The sequence below is a fragment of the Mytilus galloprovincialis genome, chromosome 6 (genome assembly GCF_965363235.1).
Source record: "Mytilus galloprovincialis chromosome 6, xbMytGall1.hap1.1, whole genome shotgun sequence".
In the NCBI taxonomy this organism is placed as follows: Eukaryota; Metazoa; Mollusca; class Bivalvia; order Mytilida; family Mytilidae; genus Mytilus; species Mytilus galloprovincialis.
Genome location: NC_134843.1, coordinates 4,048,628 through 4,075,912, shown reverse-complemented (window position 1 = coordinate 4,075,912; position 27,285 = coordinate 4,048,628). Strand labels below are relative to the sequence as shown.

Sequence of the window (27,285 nt, the reverse complement as noted above, 5' to 3'; positions counted from 1 at the left end):
TGATGCCATCATTAGTTGGTTGACCATTATTTAATATAAAATATTTGAGTCGTAGATGACCCTGATATGTTGAAACGATTGCAGCCACATTCTTGTCCTCTTTTTTGATATATTGTAAATAGTATAGACAAATGTAATAGTGGAAAAAGGGCATAACCCATGATATTGTTAACAGACAAATCTATAAAGGTAGATGAATGATAGTCACATTAATAACTATTTGACCCTTGATGCAAACGATAATGAAGGATAATAATGATCATGATGATTGATGGCAGATTAACATCAAGTGGCTATTCAAATACATATTCAGGACATGAACATATTATTAGTGCTATATGGAATTTAATTCAGTTCTATATGCCAAATCTCCTAGTAACAGGCAGCTGGAAGACATGTCAGCCTACCCTACTCTGACACATTATTCGGTCTCCTGGTAACAGGCAGCTGGAAGACATGTCACCCTATCCTACCCTGACATTATTCTGTCTCCTGGTAATAGGCAGCTGGAAGACATGCCATCCTTCCTTACCCTGACATATCATTCTGTCTCCTGGTAACAGGCAGCTGGAAGACATGTCACCCTACCCTGACATATTATTCTGCCTCCTAATAACAGTCAGCTGGAAGACATGTCATCCTACCCTGACACATTATTCTGTCTCCTAGTAACAGGCAGCTGGAAGACATGTCACCCTTCCCTACCCTGACACATTATTCTGTCTCCTAGTAACAGGCAGCTGGAAGACATGTCACCCTACCCTACACTGACATATAATTGTCTCCTGGAAGACATGTCACCCTACCCTGACATATTATTCTGTCTCCTTGTAACAGTCAGATGGAAGACATGTAGTCTACTATGACATATTATTCTGTCTCCGTGTAACAGTCAGATGGAAGACATGTCAGCCTACTATGACATATTATTGTCTCTCCTATTTACAGTCAGCTGAAAGAAATGTCCCCCTACCCTGACACATTATTCTGGCTCCTGGTAACAATGAACTGGAAGACATGTCACCTTACCCTGACACATTATTTTGTCTCCTGGTAACAGTCAACTGGAAGACATGTCACCTTACCCTGAGACATTATTCTGTCTCCTGTTAACAGTCAACTGGAAGACATGTCACCTTACCCTGACACATTATTCTGTCTCCTGGTAACAGTCAGTTGGAAGACATGTCACCTTACCCTGACATATCATTCTGTTTTCTGGTAACAGTCAACTGGAAGACATGTCACCTTACCCGACACATTATTCTGGCTCCTGAGCAGACCAATCTTTGTTTCTGCTCCTTAATGTTGTTTGATGAACTGAGAAGCTACAAATACATGTACCAATTGTCAAGTCTTCGGGGTGACCTGGCCTAAGATGGAACCCATGACCTTCCTTGAAGCATTAGTAGCTTCCATGAGAGATGATGAGATAATAGGATAAAACAATAAATTTACAAAAATATTTTATTTGTCACACAAATTATTTATCTAAACATATACAAATATATGATGCATATACTTTCTACCTTTTCATTTTTCATTTTTACACTCAACTATGCGTTTCCATCAAATACAAAGTTGAATAAAATTGTAGTCAGGGAAAACTTGCAAAGGACCTTCTACCCATTTAAAAGTTTTCAGACCTAGGAAAACCCACGATAAAGGTCTCACATCTAAGAGGTTATTTACTATGTTTTCATTTTCACTGCTTTAGTAGATTCTATAGAAAGATTAAGTGTTGCGATAGGATCTAAGACTGTTTTTCATATTTAAAAGTTGAATATAAACACTGACAAATCAAGATGTTATCAGCAGAGTAAATTATAAATAAATATAGAACAGATCTCATCTTAAAATAGCACCAAAGAAATTGCAGTAGAAAGAGAAGTAAGTAAAATGTTCAATGAATGATCTGGTTGGACAGAGATTTCCCCATTCATGGAAATTTTCTGACTAGTACTGTAATTCCATGTGTAATTTAATGAATGTGCAATTATAAAATCTGCCAATAATATGAAAAAGAAACATTAACCAATTAATCTATAAACCTGAATGATAATAAACAGAGTCAGCAAATGACCCAGCCTCTATCCCACCTGAACCAAGTCCACATGGTCTATATATATTGTATAATTCTTTCTTTGCCTGGATGATGGCCTTATATTTAAATTCAAGGCATCTAATTAGATGAAACATCTTTTAATCATAGAACAGAAACATTGCATAAAAAGATTCTATCTCTTATTGTTCCTAGGTCAGGATGTGGACACATATATGAAAACTAAGATGATTCAAAAGTTAAGTCTTCAAAAAAATGTATATGGGTCAATTGAAAAAACATAACTGCATTCAGAACAAAATAAAAAAGACCACATATGGTGAAAAAAATTGTGCGCAAAACAAATTCCAAATCATTTGATCTACAACCTATGACAAAGATTTTGACTTGACATTGATCTGTGTATATTATACAGTACCTTTTTTTTACCGCATATCCCTACCCCGCTACACATTACATCACAATATTATATATATTCAGATAGAAATAAAACTTTGTATAGTTTTAATAAATTAGCTATAATATCATAGAAAGAATTCTTTTTTATAAAATACAGGACGGATTCAAATTGGCAAGAATATAAAACATAATCATTTCTACAGCAATAAATACAATACATCTAACTAAACAAGTAAATACTCTAAATATTGCAAAATAAAAATCTAATAAATAATAATAATAATTCTCCATTGCCACAATTAACTATTTTTGTTTCTGGTAAAAACAACTTGCTAAATGCATAACAACTATGTTTAAAACAAGATCTTGATAATTTGTCCAAAATATAAGCTAAATTGTAGATATTTGATTGTAAAGTTACTTAAACAAGTGAAACTGTGAGCTACTGCTCACTGATGATACCCCCGCCGCAAGTGGATAATATTAATAGTGTCAAAATATGCAAGTGTTCGGTAAACAGGAATTTGTTGAGTGATGCATCTGAAAACGGATCACACGGTATAGCTGACTTATATTAACCCTTAAACCAAATTTCAGAAATCTTTGTATTGTAGTTCCTGAGCAAAATGGGACGAAAATTTTCAACTTGGCTATCATGTGTAAAGTCATTCAAGTGTTCGGTAAACAGGAAGTTGTCGAGTGATGTTCTGAAAACGCATCACACGGTACAGCTGACTTATATCAAGCCTGAAACCAAATTTCAGAAATCCTGGTAGTGTAGTTCCTGAGAGAAATGTGACGAAAATTTTTCAACTTGGCTATGAGGTGTAATAATGATACAAGTGTTTGGTAAACAGGAAGTTGTCAGGTGATGAATCTGAAAACGCATTACACGGTATAGCTGACTTATATCAAGCCTGGAACCAAATTTCAGAAATCCTTGTAGTGTAGTTCCTGAGAAAAATGTGACGAAAAATATTCATGGGACGGACGGACTGATGGACTGATGGAAGGATGGAAGGACAGACAGAGGTAAAACAGTATACCCCCCTTTTTTTAAAAGTGGGGTATAAAAACAATACTTTATTTCTGTTTTTCCACCATAACTGGACATCACAAAGGTTTCAGTAAAATGTTGACTTCACAATAGAAAATTTCAGACACCACAATCAATGGAAAGTAATTTTTGTATGATGCAAAAGTTGAAGAGGTGCAGATTCTTTGGTCAAGCAGGGCAAAGTCCCCCCTACATGTAACCACCAAATATATGAAAAATTGGTTTTAATACGTCTGAACAGATACGTAGGTCAATGATGCTATAAAAAAGTCTACAAAGTGTAAGAAGTGAAACAATACTAACAATAATTTACATGCTACTGTGTGCACTCACAATTTCTTACTAATAGTTCTGCATACCTAACTTATTTAAATGCTTAAAACTCTTGAACACAACTCTAAAATGCATTTAAATATTTAAAAAAAAATTAGTTGTGTTTGGTATTAGATATATTTAGATTTGGTGGTATTAACTACCAGCTGATAGGATTTTAGCTGAATGAACTTGAAATCAAATTTCTAAGACTGGTCTTCATCAAATCATAATCACTATTTTATATGAACATGGTGCATTTTAAAGAAACATCAAGGCAAACCATTAATGCAATGAGATGCGTATCATTTCCTTACATTTTGTGTGTCAGAGTAGAAACAATTTATGTGAAACAAAATTAAAAAATTTTCACAGCAGATTTATCACAATAATGCTTTGAATATTTAAATATATTATTTCTGTATATGATATGCTATGTTTCTCTTCCATCATAAAGAGTTGCACATCCTAGCACTTGATCTGACCGCGAGAGCCCTGGATTATGTCCATGATCCCTACTGACACTTGGAAGATAACTACTCTCGTTACGAGTAGATAACATGTTCATTGATTTTTTTAATTGGTTATAACTCCAGTTGAGTTGCTGTACTTCATTGTTATGTCTTTGTTTAGTGTCGTTAAATTCCTTTAAAAGATGATCGTTGGTCGTGACAAGTGATCTAAAAAAAGAAGTAAACAAACATGATGAATATGACCTACGAAGCACAAAATATATTTCTCCTTCTGCTACATGAAAATTTTATTTATGATAATCACGGTCACCTATCTAAACTTAATTAGAACTGAAGGTGATAATAGTTTTCATCACAACACTAAATAGTAAGAGCAATAACTCAATATCTATAAATGTTTAAATTTTTCATCCTGGAATTCAAGCTTATTGAGATCACACTTAGATAAAATTTCTGCTATTTCATATTTGTTGAAATTAATTGTTTTCATGTAAATCATCATAGGCTGATCCAAGTAGGGCTTCATCCCCTTTTTCATGGGAAACATTTGGTTGATTATATAGGGAATCACTCAAGCATGGCAGGAGCGGACCCATTATGAAAGTTCTTGATCCGCCACTGATTATGGATTGCACCCAAGAATTAGTTATTTCATTGTCCCAACCTAAAGCAAGTTAGGCCATCAATAAAATTACAAAAAAATGTGTAATCAATTTGAACTTTAATACACACTAAGAATTTCCTCTTTTCATATTGAAAGAAATTCCGTACAGATGTGTGACAATGTCAATCGTACATTCAAAATGTCAACTTTGTGTGATCATATGATAATTACAAGACCTCTATTAAAACATTCATGATATGATCTTAATCTTGAAACTAAAGTCTTTTTGTAATTATCAAGATTTCTTAATAATACTTTTTTTAAGTTACCTGAATAGAAAACATGATTTTGCTTCAAAATATTTTTTTTTAATCTTTTCTTAGCTTTAAAACAAGAATGTGTCCTCAGTACACGAATGCCCCACTCGCACTATCATTTTCTATGTTCAGTGGACTGTGAAATTCGGGTAAAATCTCTAATTTGGCATTAAAATTAAAAAGATCATATCATAGGGAACATGTGTACCAAGTTTGAAGTCAATTGGACTTAAACTTCATCAAAAACTACCTTGACCAAAAACTTTAACCTGAAGCGGGACAGACAGACGAACAGACGAACAGACAGACAGACAGACAGACAGACAGACAGACAGACAGACAGACAGACAGACAGACAGACAGACAGACAGACAGACAGACAGACAGACAGACAGACAGACAGACAGACAGACAGACAGACAGACAGACAGACAGACAGACAGACAGACAGACAGACAGACAGACAGACAGACGGACGGACGGACGGACGGACGGACGCACAGACCAGAAAACATAATGCCCCTCTACTATCGTAGGTGGGGCATAAAAATGATTTTGTTTTAGTCTTATCCATAGAAGTACTTACTTGTGACTATCTTGTAACATGGATGCAAGGTCCTGTAACTGACCATGTTGTTTTAATCTGATTTGTAAAAGTTGGTTTTCATTCTTCAACACATCATTCTGTCTTTGTAATTCATCTAAAATATTATATATCATAAAAAGGTATAAGCTGCAAAACAAATATTATAATATATCCTTTTGTTCTACAAATTCTTATTAAACAAAACATAAGATTGTGTGTGTTTTGTCACATCTAAACTTGTTATGTAAGTAATGTTTTTAACAGCGTTGGAGATACAAATAAATATTTCCGTGGGCGTTACCTGCAAGGAAATTGAATGAATTATCTACAAAGTAAGTCTTCATGTATTTGTTCAGTGCCTAACAGTTGGTTTTCTAAAACTTTTGCCCTCCATAAAAATCAATTGGCTTCTTTTCTATCTTATCTTCTAGGTCAGCTTTGAATGAAAAGTGATTTAAGATAACTTCTTACCTAAATGTGTCTGATTTACTGAGGACATAGAATTAACAGCTGACACTTCATTCCCCGTTTCATTTAATTTCTTCTGTAAATCACGATTCTCAGTCACTATCTTTTTTAGATGCTCTTTCAACTGATCCTGTAGAGTTAAGAAATAAATTAAAGAGAGAAACAATTAACTGAGGTTAAAACTTTTCCAAACAAATCAGTTCTTTACATCTTTAACCTGTATTATCATTTGAGGCTAGTTAGGCAGGTATATGTATTTTATTGCACTTCCTTTGTTAATCAATGAATTTTTCTATTGTAAAATATTTTTCTTATTGTCAGTTAGGGAAGTTAATGTCTACAGTGAAATAGCTAACAAAGAACTTTTTAAAAACATTAATGAATCGTTAATTGATAATAGAAAAGATTAAAGAAAGAAGTAATTAAGCTTATTTACGAATGTTCTATGACAATAATATACAAGAGTAACTTTACAACATTGGTGTCCTACCACATCTGTCTGTGCTTTCCGTAACTGTGTTCTCATCTGTGTTTCATTAAATGTACTATCAGCTAATGTTGCCTTGGTATCGTTGGATTGCTTTCTTAAACGATAATTTTCTTCTTCCAGTCGATTTAATTGTTCGTCAACATATCTTTTCTCCCTAGTAGAATCATCGCCAAACTTTTTACCAAGATTCTGTATTAAACTGTAAGCAAAACCTAAAAACAATGTTTATAGTTTACTATCATTTCTGTTTACATGTAGCACAAATTTTTGTTCAGCCTTTCTACTGAAATTCTACACATTTAAGTTAGAAGATCTTTCAAAGATAACTAGCATAAGGACTGGAGAGTAAATATTTTTACAATAGCCTAGATTAGGCTGCATTTAGTTACTAAGCAACAATAAGTGGTGCTTAAACATTTTTAAAGTTATCAAACAGTAATAAATAAGCTTTTGAATAACTTGGAAACAACCATATCCATAATACATGATCATTGAATCATAAAATCAAGTAGAATATAGCATTATGAAGGAATAGTGATTATTTTTCAACCCTAACACAGACAGTAGAAATAATATCAAACCTTTGTATTTAGGATTTTTGTGTAGAGATTTGGTTCCATTCCAGTATCTATCTACAAGATCACACATTTTAAATAAGAAATCTTTGTATGTTGGAGTTTCTCCCTGTACTGGCTCATTTTCAGACTTTGGTCTCTCAAGTGACCGATGTCCATTCTCAAGACGATCTCCTTCTATCCTATGCATACCAAAATCTTCCAAGGAATCCTGGCATAATGTAATGAAGAAATACATCAAATATAAAACACATATCAAATAGGTTCTATCCTGCCTTTAAGTTTATAAAATTAAAGTTTGCTGAAAGGCCATAAGTGAAATGTGTTTCTTAATATAACCATTGCAAAAATTAATAATTAGAATTGATATTCATTGCCTGTTTTCATTTTATGCCCAACAAGAAGTTGTCCAGAGTGCAACTACATGCATAAGATTACAACATTGACCTAATTTTTTGATCTGTAAATAATCCAATGCATGTAGTTTAAATATAAAATACAATGTAACAGAACTAGGTCAAATATGAGTCTTTTTTAGCCATTGTTAGACATTCTAAATTGACAAGAAAACCTCAGAAAAATCTGAATTTGTGTGTTTATAAAAAAAACACCGAACCAGAAATTGCACTTCATTTTTTGAAGGTATCTATGATAAACCACAAGAACATGAGAAGCCCATAAATTTTGCTTACATTTAGTTTGTGAGAAGGTACACTTTTTGTCCTTCTGTGATCATTGGGTTCTTCCTCACCACCATGTCGTCTCTCAGTAGGTACTCTAGGACTCTCAGATCTATCTCCTCGACCATTCTCTAAAATACAAATATTCTATCAGTAATAGAAGAGTTGAAGTTAGAAACATTTCCTAAATTTCAATTATGATTTTGAAAGTTTTTAAAGGCATTTTTGAAGAAAAATTTACTGAATTTGTGATCTGACACGTTGAAACTTTATTAACTGATGAATATCTGTTGTCTCACATAAAACTTTTCTATTTCAACCTGCATTTTTATCCATGTTTTTGAATAAATGCTCGCTGAGTTTCAAAACTCAAAGCCATTCACAGCTTATATTTCTATACTTAGTAGTGTTAGGCAATATAATTTGAAACTCTACCAAAAACGTGATGTTGTCATTAAGAACCTGGGGATTTGGAATTTGGGTTGTGGGGACTGTTAACATATCATGTGACTTTTGTGTCATGTGTCAAAAGAGAGCATTTTCTTTTGTAACCAACAAAACATAACCCAACCTGGATTTGATATTTTATTGATTTTTGTGTGTTTTAACCCCAATTTTAAGCACTGAGCCGGATTCAAACTCACAACCTCAGTGTTGACAGGCTAGTAACTACTTAGAACCATCGGCAACTCAAGCCCCAAAACTTACCTGGATGTGGTGTGAAGTAGCCATGACTTTTGAATTTAGTATATGCATCAACTTCATCCTGGTATTGTAGGTTTTCATCTCGTCTGTAATAAATTGATGTTACAATTAGATAAATATGTATCTAAAACAGAAACAAATTGCTCACACTTGAAATTACTCCAACTAAACTAAATTTTACAATCATGTAGTAAAATACTTGCCAATGCTACTGAATCCAGCTGAATTATCTAGTTTATTGGCAACATTATTTCTATTTCAATTAGACTTCTTTGAGCCAAAGATATACACTAATACTTTCTCTTTCAAGATTTTCTAAAAATTATTCTTTCAGAAGCATTTGATTCAGCTTGCTAGCTTTAACTGTATTTTCCCCCAAATTAATAAGTGTATATATATAGAATGAATTTAAAACAATTACTCCTGAGAAACAATCTGAAGAATACTAAGGGTTAAATTGCTTTGTAGAACAGCTACTACAAAAACCAGATTATTTACATGCTTCTGAAGGTAACACTTAATGCTATAACAGAAACAGCAGATTATTTACATGCTTCTGAAGGTAACACTTAATGCAATAACAGAAACAGCAGATTATTTACATGCTTCTGAAGGTAACACTTAATGCAATAACAGAGACAGCAGATTATTTACATGCTTCTGAAGGTAACACTTAATGCAATAAGAGAGACAGCAGATTATTTACATGCTTCTGAAGGTAACACTTAATGCAATAACAGAAACAGCAGATTATTTACATGCTTCTGAAGGTAACACTTAATGCAATAACAGAGACAGCAGATTATTTACATGCTTCTGAAGGTAACACTTAATGCAATAACAGAGACAGCAGATTATTTACATGCTTCTGAAGGTAACACTTAATGTAATAACAGAGACAGCAGATTATTTACATGCTTCTGAAGGTAACACTTAATGCAATAACAGAAACAGCAGATTATTTACATGCTTCTGAAGGTAACACTTAATGCAATAAGAGAGACAGCAGATTATTTACATGCTTCTGAAGGTAACACTTAATGCAATAACAGAAACAGCAGATTATTTACATGCTTCTGAAGGTAACACTTAATGCAATAACAGAGACAGCAGATTATTTACATGCTTCTGAAGGTAACACTTAATGCAATAAGAGAGACAGCAGATTATTTACATGCTTCTGAAGGTAACACTTAATGCAATAACAGAGACAGCAGATTATTTACATGCTTCTGAAGGCAACACTTAATGCAATAACAGAGACAGCAGATTATTTACATGCTTCTGAAGGTAACACTTAATGCAATAACAGAGACAGCAGATTATTTACATGCTTCTGAAAGTAACACTTAATGCAAAAATTTGTAAGGGTTCCGCGGAACCCAGTGTCTCGCCTACTTTTGCTGTTAATCGCAGACTCAAAAAAATGAGGAAAAACATCAATAAAAATTTCCCTCTCTGTACTGTCTTTTGATTGAAAGAAGCTTCCAAGCTTGGTAAAAAATCCAGGATAGTTTATGAATCTAATAAATGTTTTATAAACTTTAACTGCAGACTGTATCATGTAATGTTAACTCAGAGACATATAATGTATTATATGTCTCTGGTTAACTGGAAGAAAAACTAAGTCCATTTATAAGTAAAATACGGAAAAAGTGAATTTTTTTTTTACAAAATTTACTTCTGAATAATATCTTATGATCAGAAACAAGCTTCTGTTCAAGTTTGGTACAAATCAAGGATAGTTTATGAAAGTTATTAAAATTTTTAAAACTTTAACCACAGAGTGAATGTAATGTTTCCTCGCAGAAAAACTAAGTCCATTTATAAGTAAAATACGGAAAAGTGGAAATTTATTTTTGCAAAATTTTCTTCTTGATACTATCTTATGATCATAAACAAGCTTCTGTCCAAGTTTGGTACAAATCAAGGATAGTTTATGAAAGTTATTAAAATTTTAAAAACTTTAACCACAGAGTGAATGTATGTTTCCTCGCAGAAAAACTAAGTCCATTTATAAGTAAAATACGGAAAAAATGGAATTTTATTTTTACAAAATTTACTTCTGGATACTTTCTTATGATCATAAACAAGCTTCTGCCCAAGTTTGGTAGAAATTCAGTATAGTTTAAGAAAGTTATTAAAATTTCAAAAACTTTAACCACAGAGTGAATATTTGTGGACGCCGCCGCCGACGACGACGGAATGTAGGATCGCTTAGTCTCGCTTTTTCGACTAAAGTCGAAGGCTCGACAATAACAGAGACAGCAGATTATTTACATGCTTCTGAAGGTAACACTTAATGCTATAACAGAAACAGCAGATTATTTACATGCTTCTGAAGGTAACACTTAATGCTATAACAGAAACAGCAGATTATTTACATGCTTCTGAAGGTAACACTTAATGCTATAACAGAAACAGCAGATTATTTACATGCTTCTGAAGGCAACACTTAATGCAATAACAGAGACAGCAGATTATTTACATGCTTCTGAAGGTAACACTTAATGCAATAACAGAGACAGCAGATTATTTACATGCTTCTGAAGGCAACACTTAATGCAATAACAGAGACAGCAGATTATTTACATGCTTCTGAAGGTAACACTTAATGCAATAACAGAGACAGCAGGTTATTTACATGCTTCTGAAGGTAACACTTAATGCAATAACAGAGACAGCAGATTATTTACATGCTTCTGAAGGTAACACTTAATGCAATAAAAGAGACAGCTCATACTCAAGAACTATCCTTAATCAAATGAGAGAAATGAAGACCCTTAGTCATACTGTTAAAATTCATATAAGCCTTCTAACATTGACCATATTGACAGACAAAATTTGAATCACACTTCCCCACATAAATTTTCATGATCATCATATTTTATAGTATACCTTAACGAGCATTAAACAAAAGAGTATTTTAAAAAGGCCTCTTACCTGGTACCATCAACATCATATGACCCTGTATGACCAGCTGGAATGTTGGGATACTTTTTCTGATGAGGAGCCACTGGTCCATCTGCTGTTTGTTTCCTTGTCTGGTGGTAATCCTGCATAAAAAGATCCAAAATCAGTCTTTCAACAAATTTTCTCAACTTAAATTTCAAAAAGACTGAACCATGTATCATATAAACTGTTGTCTTACAGAATAGAAATTAGATTACTTTACATAAATCTATTTTTAATTCAGACATTTCTAATACTATTTAGATGCAATATCTTAATCTCTTTATACAGTATGAAAAAAGTCTATTCTAGTGATCAACATAACACTTTTGCCTAGAGATGAGAAGTACATGTACATGTAAGAGATGCTAATACAAAAAAAAATATAACTATTGTTAAACCATACAATATATAGCACTATACACCACACTCACTTCTTGATGAGCTCATTATGATTCTTGTAAAATTGGTGTTTGTATGTGTAAGGTAATAGCGGACACTGTTATTCCATTAAAGTTGTGGATCATATCTGACAATGATAATTCTTGTAATGTTATTTGTTATAGCTGACATTATTATTCTTACAACACACTGCCAATCTTGTAAGACTACATTAACATTCTTTCGACACAGCATTAACATTCTTGTAAAGTTTGTACATGTATAAACTTACCTCAATAGCTTCTTCTGGTACTGTTTCCATAGTTTTTAGAACTAAAATTAAGCATTCAATGATTAATGGTAAAAATCAATCAACATATTTCTCTATTTCCTGTTTCATAATGAGTTTTGTGCTTTTTTCATTTTTCATGTTAAACATTTGTATATGTGTTATCAACTTGGAAGAATAAAATTGGTAAGGCTCAAAACAAAAACGTTCTTTTGAGTTTTTTTGTTCATGATCCATATTTAATAAGTTGGGATGTCTATTAACACTGCTTAGTTATATTTTTGTAGTAAAATTTATTGAAGCTTATATTTGAAATGTTAATTGTTTTCATTTCAAGGCAAGAAATAGCAGATTTTTTTTGTTGCTCTTTTGAAAAATTGTAAAACACAAAATGCTCTTTTAATATGATTTCTATACCTGAGGAAATGATTTAAATTTGTTGAAAAACTAATCCATATCTTCTGATTATCATAGGGTCAATGTTCAAGGTTATTGAATCATCTTTTAAATCTGTACTTATGACATTCCATATCAAAAATATCATTACCAATTGTGTGTGCTATTCTCATTTCAAATTCACTTCATAGCAAATTTAACCCTGCCGCAATTTTGTGCCTGTCCCAAGTCAGGAGCCTTTGGCCTTTGTTAGTCTTGTATGATTTTTATTTTAGTTTCTTGTGTATTATTTGGAGTTTAATATGACGTCCGTTATCATTTTACTAGTATACATATTTGTTTAGGGGCTAGCTGAAGGACGCTTCAGGGTGCGGGAGTTTCCTGCTACATTGAAGACCCATTGGTGGCCTTCGGCTGTTGTCTGCTCTATGGTTGGGTTGTTGTCGCTTTGACACGTTCCCCATTTCCATTCTCAATTTTATAATATATAAATTTCATGTTGGTAAAAGGAAGTTTTTCAAAAATAAAAAGAGTTCTTTAAAGCAGTCAACGAACAGTCAAATGTTAGTAGTTAATGTATAAATAATTGGCTACAAAAATATAAGACTAATAACAATCCAAAGAATAGAAACGTTTTTATCACAAACTACTGTAGTAATTATACATGTATATATAGACATGTTAATATTCTATTAGATTTGGAACCATAGCTTTTATGGTCCTTTAACAATTTTGTGACTATAAGAGCTACGGTTCTGAAGTAAATAATTATTTAGCCCACATTTTATTAGTACCGGTATTATTATTTAGACAATATGACAGGGTAGTCTCTTTTGCTATGTGGTGGTGAGGAAACTCCTATGATCAATCAATCAACTAACAAAATATATCAATTCCATATATCATAAATTTAAAAGTTGACCTGAATAAAGACTTTCACTCTACTTATAACACACAGGGTTAAAAATTTTCTTTGGGTTACATATCTAGATCTGTTTCATAGATGTGACCTACAGATTTTGCTTGCATTGACAGAATACCTTTTATGTATTTTCTGAAGTTCTTAGGTTTGCTGTTTAGTTGCCATATACCTACATATTTTCATTTATATTCCCAGTATTTATACAATAACGCAAGTTCATGGACTAACAAAGATGGCAGTACCTTCTAGTGAGTATTCCTCTGCACTAGGTTCTCTAGCAGTGGACCCTGTTATATGTCTAGGCTTACTCAAGTCCCCACCTGTATGGGCTATCAAGTCTAATACTGCTACATCATCATCATCTAAAGCTGAAAAAAGTTTTCTTCTTGATTACATAAATTTCATGCTTGAAGAAGCTTTAAAAAAATGTCGTGCAAAATTTACCATGGCAGATATTGGAAATTTCATATCTGTGCCTCCTCTTATATAATTTTGTTGAAATCATCCCTAAAATTGATAAATAATGAAAAATACAATGTACATAAGGGATGACATCAAAAGATCGACGCAGGATAAAAAACTTAAATCAATTAGTTTGGGGGTGGGGGTGTTAAGTTAAGAGAAGGGTGGGGGTGTCAGTGAAAAAACTATGTGAATTAAGTTTTTTATCCTACATTGAACTTTTGAGGTCGTCCCTAATACACATGATCCAATGATAGGTTAGATGACCATATTCTCATGATGACTATATTCTATGTTTACCCTCAACTTTATTAATTTGTGCTATTCTCACTAACAGGGCTTTCAATAGATTTTACATAGAATTCTTAAGTAGCAAAAAAAGAGACAGCTGCTTGGAACTGATTTCATTCACAAAAATTATTAAGTAGGTGATAGGTGGAGCAGTGTAGCTGCAGGTGGAAACCCACTACATACTCAATATATACTACTGAAAGCCCTGCACAAGATTTTGATACATTTAACATACATAAGCCAGAAGGCAGTTAATATATTTAGCCACGCTGATGGTTACAACTTTTACCCAATTCTTATTTCTTATACTGTGGATTCATTTATTTTTGTGGGTATCAATTTTCGTGGATAGAGAAAAAAAGACATTTTGTGGTATACGTAAATTCGTGAATCGCTGATTACAAAAAAAAAAATCAGATACGTAATTCGTGGATTTCTTTTTTATTTAGGAGATCATATACGGGTAACCTCCTTGGTTGGATCAATAATTAAACAAACAAAAAAGAAGGAATTCATTGAAAAAGTTTTGAATTGTCAAAATCCTCGCTTGGTCATTCTAGGTTAAAGTGTTCATTGATAACTTCTATTACAGATAATAATAGACAGAGACAACATATTATTTGTTTGTTTTACAATTTATAAATTCTTGTCGGAATTCTATAAGGCATTCAAAACTTTATGACTGAAAGCTCATTTCCCTAATCACGCTATAATAAACAGTTTTATTAGTACATTTGAAGTATAAGGTGTGAAAATAAATGTTCCTGTCATAAACAATATTACCTACAGGCAATATCCCCGTGCTTAATCCTATTGATATTTCATCACTAGTAAACCGAACTATGACACGGTAATTAACAACTGGCAGTTGGGCTTAAATTAAAATATTGTTTGTTTGCAGTTTACCGACCGACCCTTGAAAATCCTCCCGACTGTGAAAATTTTATTGCTTAAAATTTGAAGAAATTTTTTTTAATACTTCTATTGACGTGATCCGGAACTTTGGGTCCTTTCCGGAAATGATTTAAAGTCTGGGTCAATTACGCATTTCAAGTTCGGTTTTTCTTAGATTCCCGTCAAGCGTTCATGTGACCATTTAATGATAAAGCACATGGATATTGTTTAGGTGGCACGGTAGTATTTCCTGGCCCATAAGGGATAATGATAGCCTTTTTAGAATTTTCACCACTTTCTAACAATGCAAAAAATTCTACATTCACAGTTAAATGAAGTACTTTCATTTTACTATTCAGAAATTAATTTGAATATGTATCATGACCGTTTACTTTTTTTGCTATTTTTAAAAACCTAAGGCCACTAGTACTTTTAGGTCTTTTATGGTGCAGTGAATAAAAATTTTAAAAAATTCTCAAAAATTCATTTTCATCTGTATGTAAAATTATTTCATATTTTTCTACACCTGATTCATCCCTCAGTTTGGGAAAGTATGTTCAGTTGATACTGTATTTTTTGTCCAATCACACTGTTTAGATACATTAACCTAAGTAGGGTACACAAAAGAGCAACCTAAATTCTGGAATGCAAATACTACCGTGCCACCTTTACAGGTATCCATGAAGTCAAGGAGGAGTACTTCACTCTGTCGTCTCGTGTCAATTTTAAGACAAATAACAAACAAAAAAGTTTATTAGTAAACTGTTTATACAGATTCAGGCACATGTAATGATGTGTGATGATATCATTGACAATGATGCAGCGGATATTCATAACTGACACGATAACCATTCTGTCTCAAACAAATCGGGTACAGAATCTGTGGAGCCTGACTTTATGGAACCAATTTCCGTGGTTAAATAATTCGACAGCAGCTTGAAGTATGGCATATTTTCTACAAATCGTTGTGAAGACTACAAAGATGAAACCACTCCTCCGTGACTTAAATCTTCATGGATATCTGTAAACACGCCTGTACGGAGGAAGGGCTCATTTGAAATGTTAATGGATATAGATCATGCCAAATCAATAAGAAGCAACCCTAACTACACAAAGATGTAGAGAAAATGAATGGTTAGCTTGAAAAATAAATATACTCTCTCTATATTAAATCTATCTTCGATTGCAATGAGTATGCTCCTTTAGGATAAGGGGGGCTGCCCCACTCATTGCAATTATTCTCTTTCTTACAATATTAAATATACCCAAACTGTGTGGCCTGTGTGAATTCAATTAAAACATGTCCTTAGGAGCTATTCTGCCAATTTTTTTTATGCATTAAAAACATTTCAGTACAGACCATTTACTTTTAATGGGGTGCTATGGATTTCACCCCAAACTTTAGATTTCTTTGGTTTTCATTAAAGCCTGGCAAAAATATAACCTTATCACATATAATCAAATATTGTTAGAAATATGAAAACAGTCGAATGTCTTAATACTTTTTTTTCAAGTTGCCTTTTTTTCAATTGAGGAAGATTCAATGGTTATTTTTTTTTATTAAAAATACACTCTTTAATACATTGTCTTATAAATCTTTAATATCTACATTTTTGCTGATGAAAATACTCTACTCATAAAAACATTCTAGTCAAGAAGCATATGTCTGAATATATTTCTTTAAAACAGTTCTAGTCATAATAACATTCCTTGTTTATAAGTGTTCCAGTATTTAATAATTATACCATATTTTATGTCATAAATTGGATAATGACACTATGTTAAAGTTTCAGTTTTGGTTAAAAAGTTTTTTATCTGAAAATGCCTGTTCATTTGATGTTGGTTTTCAGCATGTCCAGTGTTTGTTGTTTTAAAATGTTTTTTTTTTCTTCACAAGAAACTTGGTTTAGTGTAACTGCTTGTTTAAACTGTATTTTGGCTGATAAAATGAAATATTTTTCCTACCTACCGACCCTTCAGTCTGAAGGTACAGTCAGAAAACTGCAAACAAACATATTTTTAAGGTTGGCCTTATTTTCCATGAACAGTTTTAATCAATTTCAAAAAGTAAATTAATACTGATATTCGATATATTTATTATTGATTTAATTAAAATATTTGTATCTTCTTTCAATAAAAAACATGTGTTATGTTACAATGTTTATCGCTAGTCAACACTATACTAGAACTGCATAACATAACCGGAAATAAACATCTGACTTCATACCAAGGCTTCCAAAACGGTCATATATTCCGGACATGACCGAAACTTTCATAAAAAGTCCGGCTGCTCTCAGCCTCAAACGGTCAAATAGAATTGGTTTGCCACTTTTTGTTATTCAAGGCATTTTTCATAAAACGGTCATTTCAATTTTGACCAACTATCGATCATTAAAAATGTCCGTTTGGGTTTTGGACATGTCCGCTTGGGCATACTATTTCACAAAGATATTTCGGTCATAATTGGGTTTATTACAACAGATGCAGCATATTTAAGATACTTTGAAGTGTCTCAGTTAGTCTAATTCTCTTGGTACATAAATGTACGGCTTGGTCTTTAGCTTGTGTACATCAATAAAAAGTAGAAAAAACACGTTTTCTTTTATTTAAATAACAACAAGCTGTCAAACAATTATCCCTCAATAAGTTATATTGAAGCCATAAATCATTCACTGATTACAGGTTTGTTACCTTTGATGAGGTGTCCTTAGCTTGTCTTTATCAATAGAACTAATGATGCATAACAATGTACCGGTACATAAAGGTGATCAGGTAATGAGGTCAAATATGTAAGCGTGTACGGAACAACATCCTATTTAATTACGCTTTATAGATATTATTTTAAATGAGCATTCAGTTTAACAAAGTTTCTTGATATTGAAAAGTTATTCTTCAAATAAATATATTTATAAATGAATAAGTATGATATCACTATCAGAAACATATTATTATTTAACACTGTACATCGTGTTAAATACTGGGGTACTCTAAAGGGGAAAATTAATTGAAATATATAGTAAAAACACCAAGAATAGCTTCGCTTGGGTATACCAAGCTGACTTGTCCAATGAATAAGAGGGGCGTTCTCTTTTCTTGTTTTCATATTAAAACCAGGTGCTCCGCAGGGCGCAGCTTTATACGACCGCAGAGGTCGAACCCTGAACAGTTGGGGCAAGTATGGACAAAACATTCAAGCGTGATACAGCTCTGAATTTGGATTGTGATCAAATTTTTGACATTACATGGTTTTTTTTTACACAAAACAAATGTCAAGATTTTACAAATCAATTAAAGATTTCTTCTTCAAACTTTTTAAATCTAAAATTAAATAGTTGATCATGACACAGCATAGGTTTCTGACACAGAACGAATGTGGTCTAATGAACTTAAAAGGTTTTTTTGCCTTTGAGCAATTCACTATGCTGTTGAATATTAATCCTCTCAAAAAAATGTTTGAAGAAATTTTCTTTTTATTTATGAAATCTGAAATGAGAAAAATTTAAACCCCCCCCCCCCTTTTTTTTCACATCCCCGTTTCCCTTTTTCCAAAACTGATATCAATTCAAATTTCTAATGGAGTTTGCAACAATAACTACTCTTTTAAATACATCATAAAATATTAAAATGTAAAATAAAGTGCTTGTTATCACTGAATGGTAAAGATTGGTTGGTAGTAAAAGTGAATATACATTGTTTATTGTATAAAACAATAAAAAAAACTTCATCAGCAACATTTTATATTGGCAAATTTCCAATGAAGTTATTTACATAAAGTTATTGGCAAATAAAAATAGAAAATGACATCATAGTCATGTCTGGCAAATGTCCAACATACATTATCTAAAAACATTTTAGATAAGATAAGGAAAAAAAGCTTCATCAGCAACATTTTATATTGGCAAATTTCCAATGAAGTCATTTACATAAAGTTATTGGCAAATAAAAATAGAAAATGACATCATAGTCATGTCTGGCAAATTTCCAACATATATTATCAACTACTATTCTATACAAAGAAAGATAACTCCAATTGAAAATTAATTGCTATTGCACAATATTGTGCAATTAGATATTTCTTGCTATTGTGCAATACTGTGCAATTGAAAATTTCTTGCTATTGCACAATATTTCATATGGAATCCTGATTTGGACCAACTTGAAAACTGGGCCCATAATCAAAAATCAAAGTACATATTTAGATAAAGCATATCAAATAAGCCCAAGAATTTAATTTTTGTTAAAATCAAACTTAGTTTAATTTTGGACCCTTTGGACCTTAATGTAGACCAATTTGAAAACTGGACCAAAAATTAAGAATCTACATACACAGTTAGATTTTGCATATCAAAGAACCCATTTATTCAATTTTTGATGAAATCAAACAAAGTTTAATTTTAGACCCCCATTTGGACCAACTTGAAAACTAGGCCAATAATTAAAAATCTAAGTACATTTTTAAATTCAGCATATCAAAGAACCCCAAGGATTCAATTTTTGTTAAAATCAAACTAAGTTTAATTTTGGACCCTTTGGACCTTAATGTAGACCAATTTGAAAACGGGACCAAAAGTTAAGAATCTACATACATAGTTAGATTCGGCATATCAAAGAACCCCAATTATTCAATTTTTGATGAAATCACACAAAGTTCAATTTTGGACCCTTTGGGCCCCTTATTCCTAAACTGTTAGGACCAAAACTCCCAAAATCAATACCAACCTTCCTTTTGTGGTCATAAACATTGTGTTTAAATTTCATTGATTTCTATTTACTTAAACTAAAGTTATTGTGCGAAAACCTAGAATAATGCTTATTTGGGCCCTTTTTTGGCCCCTAATTCCTAAACTGTTGGAACCAAAACTCCCAAAATCAATCCCAACCTTTCTTTTGTGGTCATAAACCTTGTGTCAAAATTTCATAGATTTCTATTAACTTAAACTAAAGTTATAGTGCGAAAACCAAGAAAATGCTTATTTGGGCCCTTTTTGGCCCCTAATTCCTAAAATGTTGGGACCAAAACTCCCAAAATCAATACCAACCTTCCTTTTGTGGTCATAAACCTTGTGTTAAAATTTCATAGATTTCCATTCACTTTTACTAAAGTTAGAGTGCGAAAACTAAAAGTATTCGGACGCCGGACGACGACGACGACGACGACGACGACGACGACGACGACGCCAACGTGATAGCAATATACGACGAAAAATTTTTCAAATTTTGCGGTCGTATAAAAATGCCATGTTTTGTGACATTTGTCAAAAACATAAACTGAAAAATAACTTTGTAAAGCCTGGTTCGACAAATGCTCAACTGAGTATGTTTTTATTTATTCCTTATTTTCTAAATCAGTTTTGAAAATTGTACAAAGAAAAATGTTATCACTGTTCAGTAGATTTTACACGGTTTAAAACAATATCCTTCATTGGGCCTCCTCAATGTTATCTATAAATACCGCATCAGTTGTAAAAGTCACGAGGTCAGGTAATCAATACACAAAAAGAAAAGTATCACGTGTATCAAGTTGTACTACAATTAAAGCCAGTTGTCATCAACAGTTTCAAATAAGATGGCCTTAATTAACAAAGTGTAGAGTACTCACAGAGAGAAGATAGATTATTTAAACAAAAACAAAAACATGAGAATAGTCAGGTACTGAAGCTGACTGATGCAATGCTGGTTCCTGTATTACGATACACAGAAAAATGACACAATACCGAGAATAATATTTTATTTATTTTTAGAATGAAGAAAACAAAACAGGTTTTAATAATTTTATTGCATATAACACTTCTAATTACTTAGACACATATATCTTATGCATCCTCTCAGTTACATTTAAGTATCCAGCTGATCATTGACCGTCAAAAATATTTCTTTGTAAAATGTCCGGCTGTCGTCAGAAAATTTTGGAAGCCTTGCTTCATACACATTTCTCGAGATTATTCTTCGTTGAATTCTTAAATTTGTGGTTCGCTGTGACCCATGAAACCCACGAAAATTGGTATACCACGAATAAAAATGAATCCACAGTATTAGGAAAGGATGAAAAGTTAAGGGTAATTGTTCTTAATGGAGAAATTAACTTGAGGATTTTTTTTTATCATAAACAAATAATTTCTCCCTTCAGACTGGTTGTTTTTTTGTAAAGATGTTTCTATCATAAATTAGACTATTAATTGTTGTTAGCTATGTTCATCATATCGTACTTCGGTACTGAAAATATTTTAGAAATTTGTCTAATCTAACTTTTCAAATTCAAACAGAAATAAATTTTAAATCTTAAACTTTCTGCTTAAATATTGAACTTCAGTAAATATTTGTTTTCTATGTTGACTACAATTCCACAGATTTTTGTGGAATTCTTCGTTATTGATAAACCCTGATTTAAGTGTCAACCAAGTATAAGTTTTTCACTGGTTTGTATGCAGATTTTGGCATATCCATGAAATAAATAAATATTGAATCCACAATGGACCTTCTATATTTCCCTTATGACCCTTACAGATTGAGACCTAGGGTATAGTTGTTTGAGTGGAGAATTTTGATGTAGTTTTATCTACCTGTCATTCCCTTTCCCATGCCCCTTACAGACTGGGCACGAGGGTTAGGCTGTCTGTGTTGAGGTTCAATAATTTCCTCATGTGGTGTCATCTCTGTGGCCTGACTTGAACTAAAATGGACTAGAGCTGCTTGTCTCTCCCTGTCTCTAACACCTCTATCATCTAAAGTAAAACAAATTATGAAAATTATAACATCATGTGCTAACAATATCTGTAAATGTATACAACTGTTACATTCACTTAGAATGATTTGCTGGTGTTTAAACTGCCAATTTACTGCAAAATGTATAAAATGTCATATAAATCAGTTTGTAAATTAATGACAACACATATGTATCTAATAAAGTAAAGAGTATATTTTGTTACTTGTATAATCTGAGGTTTTGGATTTCTTACATTCACTTTAAATTTACTACATCTCATACATATATATATTGGTTATGTGCTTGATCAGTGAAGGTCATAGACATAGGTGACCTTTAAATGTGTTGTTTGGTTGCTGTCTTAAGTATCTAATTGATATCATATAACAAAACAGACAGGATTTGATGTATTAACTTAAACAACAAAAAATACTACATGTAATTGCTAAAAACCAAGAGCAAAGGTTCAGTTTTCTAGTTGCGTTCTTCTTAAAAGCCTTTAACATGAGCTATTTCAATACAATTTCAAAGCTGTTTTCATGTTTAAATAATTTAAATCATTCCTGAAAAACAATCAAACCGTCTTTTGAAATACAAAGAAGTACATGTATGTGTGTTCTTATTGATTAGATGTAAACAATACCTAGTTTCTGTAAATTTGGAAGCATATGAATAAGATATAGTCTGTAGTCTGCTTCAGTCCTTGTAACAGGGTTCAATCTAAGGTCAAGTTCTTTTAAATTAGTATTGAACCTTAGTCTCTTCAATTCCTCAAAACTTTCAATGCTATTGTAGTATCTTTTCTATGTTAAGGACAATCAATACAAAGATATGTATAGATATATATTATCTCCAGTTAAAATTATGTTTGAAAAACATTTTATAGTCCATTATACTGTGAGTTCATTAATATTCGTTGGATACTAATTTTCGTGGATTTTTTGGGTACAAGAGAACCATGAATTTAAATGTTCAACGAATTACAAATTTTCTAAAGGAATGTATGCAGACTTTGCCAGAATCACGAAAATCAAATATCCACCAATATGCAAATTTTCCATGAAAATTGGTATCCACAAAAATAAATTAGTTCACAGTATTGGAAAATAACAATTGTAATCACACATAGTTATTGTCTGAGATCAAGCCAATCTTGCTGTGCTATGTGTTGCTCAGTCTATTATTGTTCATGTTGGGTTTTGTGGATTGTTGTTTATCTGTTGGTAATTCTTCATTATTGGCCTACGAGTTTGAATATCTCTTATGACTCTTTAACAAACATGAATTACACCATTTGTTTTCAACCCACCAATTTTCTTAAATATCTTATACCAAGTCAGGAATATGGCAGTTGTTAATAAATAGCCTGTTTCAATGTATGCTGGCATTTGTTTTTGTTACAGTTAAGTATTTCTGTTGTTCCATTCTTTTCCTGTTATAGTTGATGTGTTTTCCTATTTCAGTTTGTAACCCTGATTTTATTCACTCAATTGATTTATGACTATTGAACAGTGGAATACTACTGGTTGCCTTTATTTATTAGCTGTTTCAGATATACATTTTTTTGTATCACATCTTGTAGTTGCTTTCCTTGCACAAGAAACAGTAAGAGAAGACTATATAAGTTTGATTAACTTGTGTCTCATTCCTTTTGTACATTTAAGCAAATAAAATATGTTTAAACTAAACAATAAGACGGTTGGTTTGAAGTCAGGTAGGAAACATTAAAGTTGTGAACTGTCCTGGTTTCATTTGGTTTGATACATTTACATGACTTATCTTAAATAACTGAGAATAAAAGTTGCTGCACAAGATTATTTTCTGATACCACTATAGAGTATATTATGTTTGCTCCAACTAATTGCAAGGATACAGATTCAGTTTTTCCAGAAGTTTCAGATGTTCAATTCCCTGTGAAAAAACAAAATAATATCAATATTTGTTTTATGTTTAAACATGTCAAAAGGATTTAATTGGCTGGACATGTGGTCAAAACAAGAAAATGTTTCAATTTCATTTTATTTGAATAGAATGAACTGTACCATATAAATGAAATATGAATTTTCAAATAAACATGTACAGTAATGACTGTTACATAGTGTAGAGAATACTATCAACTAGGGGGAGATAACTAGGTAAATATATTTTTTTTATACAAAACCAGCTGTCTGCAGCAAATCAATCTTAAATACATCCTCTGAAAAGTAACCCCTAATATACATATGTATATTCGTTGCCAACTATAGAAATGTTTGTTGAATTTTATTTTAATAGAAATCCATTATGTCATGTATGTACTGTAGCACACAAATACAAAGTTAGGTTAATTGCATTCATTATAAATCTCTAATAATAAGTAGCTAGTTCTAAGATTATGTATTAGTAACACTTCATACAAAGTACTTGAGAATGTTACCTTTAAGCATGTGATAGTATTTCTTGATAAATCAAGGGACTTAAGTCTGGAGAATTTTCTAAAGGAACTTCCTAGTTCTACAACTTTTTCATGGTAAGTCCCTGGCAGAGACAATGCCTTTACGTCCTCTGGAAATAAAAATAGTGAACAGTAGTATTATTTTAATTCCCATTACACTTTTCACTAATATAACTGTACAATCATGACAATATACAACTTGCAGATATGATGGCACAACAATGGTCTAAATGATAACTTCTGTAAATACAGAAAATACAGATAAAAATACATATTTTGCCCTTTACCGACCGACCCTATCAATTCGTTCCGCCTGAAAATCTTTTATTTGTATTTACCAGCAAGATTTTATTTTATTTTATTTTTTCGTTCCTACCAAAAATCTTATATTTGTATTTCCCGCTCAAAACTTGTTAACCGGAATCCTCTGGTTTTATCTTTACATATGTGGTCCAGTCCGTTTGGTATCACCTGAGCGTTTGACATGAACACTTGCATTTGAAGTTTCAAAGCATTTGTTTGAAATAGATGTTGAACGCTTTCTGAAATCATATGAAGTACGTTACTCTGTACCTTTAAACTTAAAGAGCAGGGTTCATTTACAAAAAAGTTTGTTTGATACAAAAGTATCAACGTGTGTACAAACTAATTTGTAAACGGACGTTGTATTCTATGTAGGGATGGCCTTTTGTGATCCGCATATCAGAATGATTATGTTAACGATGCCGCTAAATTATTTATATCTGACATGAACCAAAAGTGACAAAACCCTGTAAAGTGGAGAATAACTGGCAGTAAAATCGCCAAGTTTTCCATACAGATTATTTATAAATCAATGTGATGCAAAATACGTGACAATTGAGTTTTAAGTCTTATAGGCCTAGCATTTTTATTGGAAAAAAAGGCACACACGAAATTTGTAACACTCTAGGGACTTTTTCTACTAGTAATATATGTCTGCCCGGACATTATCTTACCAGTGCAAAGTTATCTCTTATATTTGTTTTTTCAAAACTAATAGTCCCAGCGGAAAACTTATTTGCAAAAACAAAACGGACAAAAAAATGACATTATGCAGATTTTGTATCTATAAAATAAAATATTTTACCTACCTGCCTACCCATGACAAATAATATACCGAGCCAAGTTATTTTTTTGGGGAAAAAAATAAAATATTTTACCTACCTCCCTACCCTGTTTCAAAACATAGGGTCGGAAAAGGGCAAACAAACAATATTTTAATTTAGGCCTTATTCAATTTGGACAAGCATCATTTAAGTCAGACCGTTATCTTTGCTTAAACCAGTCAACTTTTTGAAAAATAAATTTATTTGCTTACATGTACATTTGTACCTACCAAGTCAATTTTTCAACATGTAATTAGCAGAAACACAAGTATAAAGGCAAACAAAACCCAAACATGTAAGATAAGGGTCACCTGGTGAAAAACATAGTGTCAATTAATGGCAATTTTATCTGTAGATGGCAGTATCTTGTAGTATATCACCATTTATATGAGTAATTGTATTTGGTCTAGTTTTATTTGTTTTAAGATAAAGAGACAACTTCTCCATTCATTTAAATCATCTTTACAAAACCTCAGTTCAACTTTAATTTAAAATCATATTTGGAAAAAAATCAAAGAAGTGTAATGATGTTTAACAATGAAGTCGTCTTGTTTTGTAGATAATTCAAAACAAAACAAACTTTCATTTTAACTATCAAGTCTATGTGAATAATGGGAGATAACTCAAAAATTAATTGACTGTCTATAACTTATTTTACACACAGTGGACAACACTCAACTTAGGGTGTTAATCAATTGTAATATCAGTTTTAGATTATTTTCAACAACTTGAAATGTGAATAACCTTTGTTCACAGTTTAAGTAATGCAATAAAGACATTTAATAACTTGCAATGAATAGTTTATTGCTAACATGTCATGACAAGTTGACAGGATTATATATTCTCAGTGCTTTAACGTTCTTAACATTAAACAGATTAAGAACATGAAATATGAAGAATTTTGTGATGAAATATCTGAAGAAATTCAAACGAACGCATTTCTAATGAAATATGTTTTTTTTTGCATTAAAGGTACAAACTGCCAAACATGAAACAACAGAAAAAAATCTGAAATAAAAATATTTTTGTAGCACTTTCTTTTCACTGACACGCTAAAATACTGAAATGTTTGTTTAAATGTTAAAATTATCTTATGAAATCAGGCTGAATATTAAACGAATATTTACCTAAATTGTCATGCTGTAAATTAACTCTATTTCGAATGGTTTCTTCTGTCAATGTTAGCGCCATGTTTCAAAACACTAATACTGAACAGCTGTAAATCAACATCTAGAACGATCATTTGACAACGTTATAAACAGAAATTATCTCCCCTTTTCAGTAGCCAAAACGGGACGTATCAGTGAAATTTATATTAACAAAATCATGATTTAAAACTCGTATATATTTCAAAGCAATGAAAAAAAAAAATTCTCACAAATATTTTTCCTTTGCCCTGAGACTACTATAACACATAGTGTTATACACATAGTGTTATAGTAGTCTCAGCTTTGCCAAATGAGGTTTTTACCAGAGATGTGCTTGACTTGCGCCTGACACATATATGTGTATATATGTCTCTGCTTGCGCTTAATTTTTTTTATAAAAAGATTAGGTTACTGTAATCAATTTTTTATATTACCTACAAGAAGTGCAAACTTTCCAATGTTGCTAATAGATTATTCATGAAATATTTTTTTGTGAATAGAAAGAAATAAAATAAATTTTGAAATAAAAGTTGAGAAGATATATTTCATAAAACCGGT

General features: G+C 31.9%; 1 protein-coding gene across 2 annotated transcripts; it reads right to left on the bottom strand.

Moving 5' to 3' along the window:
* Positions 1 to 1,453: 1,453 nt before the first annotated feature.
* On the bottom strand, positions 1,454 to 26,809 carry LOC143078736 (centrosomal protein of 72 kDa-like). Of its 2 annotated transcripts, XM_076253683.1 has the most exons (15): positions 26,707 to 26,809; positions 24,435 to 24,562; positions 23,892 to 23,929; positions 22,662 to 22,816; positions 21,876 to 22,037; positions 13,911 to 14,036; positions 12,354 to 12,394; positions 11,672 to 11,784; positions 8,732 to 8,814; positions 8,036 to 8,154; positions 7,350 to 7,554; positions 6,769 to 6,980; positions 6,282 to 6,408; positions 5,811 to 5,925; positions 1,454 to 4,510 (listed from the first exon to the last, which is right to left on the bottom strand). In XM_076253683.1, exons 1-15 carry the CDS (start codon positions 26,768 to 26,770, stop codon positions 4,264 to 4,266), a joined length of 1,935 nt encoding a protein of 644 aa, XP_076109798.1. In that variant the 5' UTR covers positions 26,771 to 26,809; the 3' UTR covers positions 1,454 to 4,263. The 2 variants fall into 2 exon arrangements, with proteins under 2 accessions (XP_076109798.1, XP_076109799.1); XM_076253684.1 differs by lacking the exon at positions 13,911 to 14,036.
* Between the last annotated feature and the right edge of the window lie 476 nt (positions 26,810 to 27,285).

What these genes read in the sequence shown, in the direction of transcription:
- LOC143078736 (XM_076253683.1), bottom strand. Translation starts at nt 26,770, where the DNA reads ATGGCGCTAACATTGACAGAAGAAACCATTCGAAATAGAGTTAATTTA. An exon ending in CTTCTGGAAAAACTGAATCT is followed by an intron (nt 22,817 to 23,891) that starts GTATCCTTGCAA and finishes AACATAGAAAAG; the next exon opens with ATACTACAATAGCATTGAAA. An exon ending in ATGTTACAAGATAGTCACAA is followed by an intron (nt 4,511 to 5,810) that starts GTAAGTACTTCT and finishes TTCTTTTTTTAG; the next exon opens with ATCACTTGTCACGACCAACG.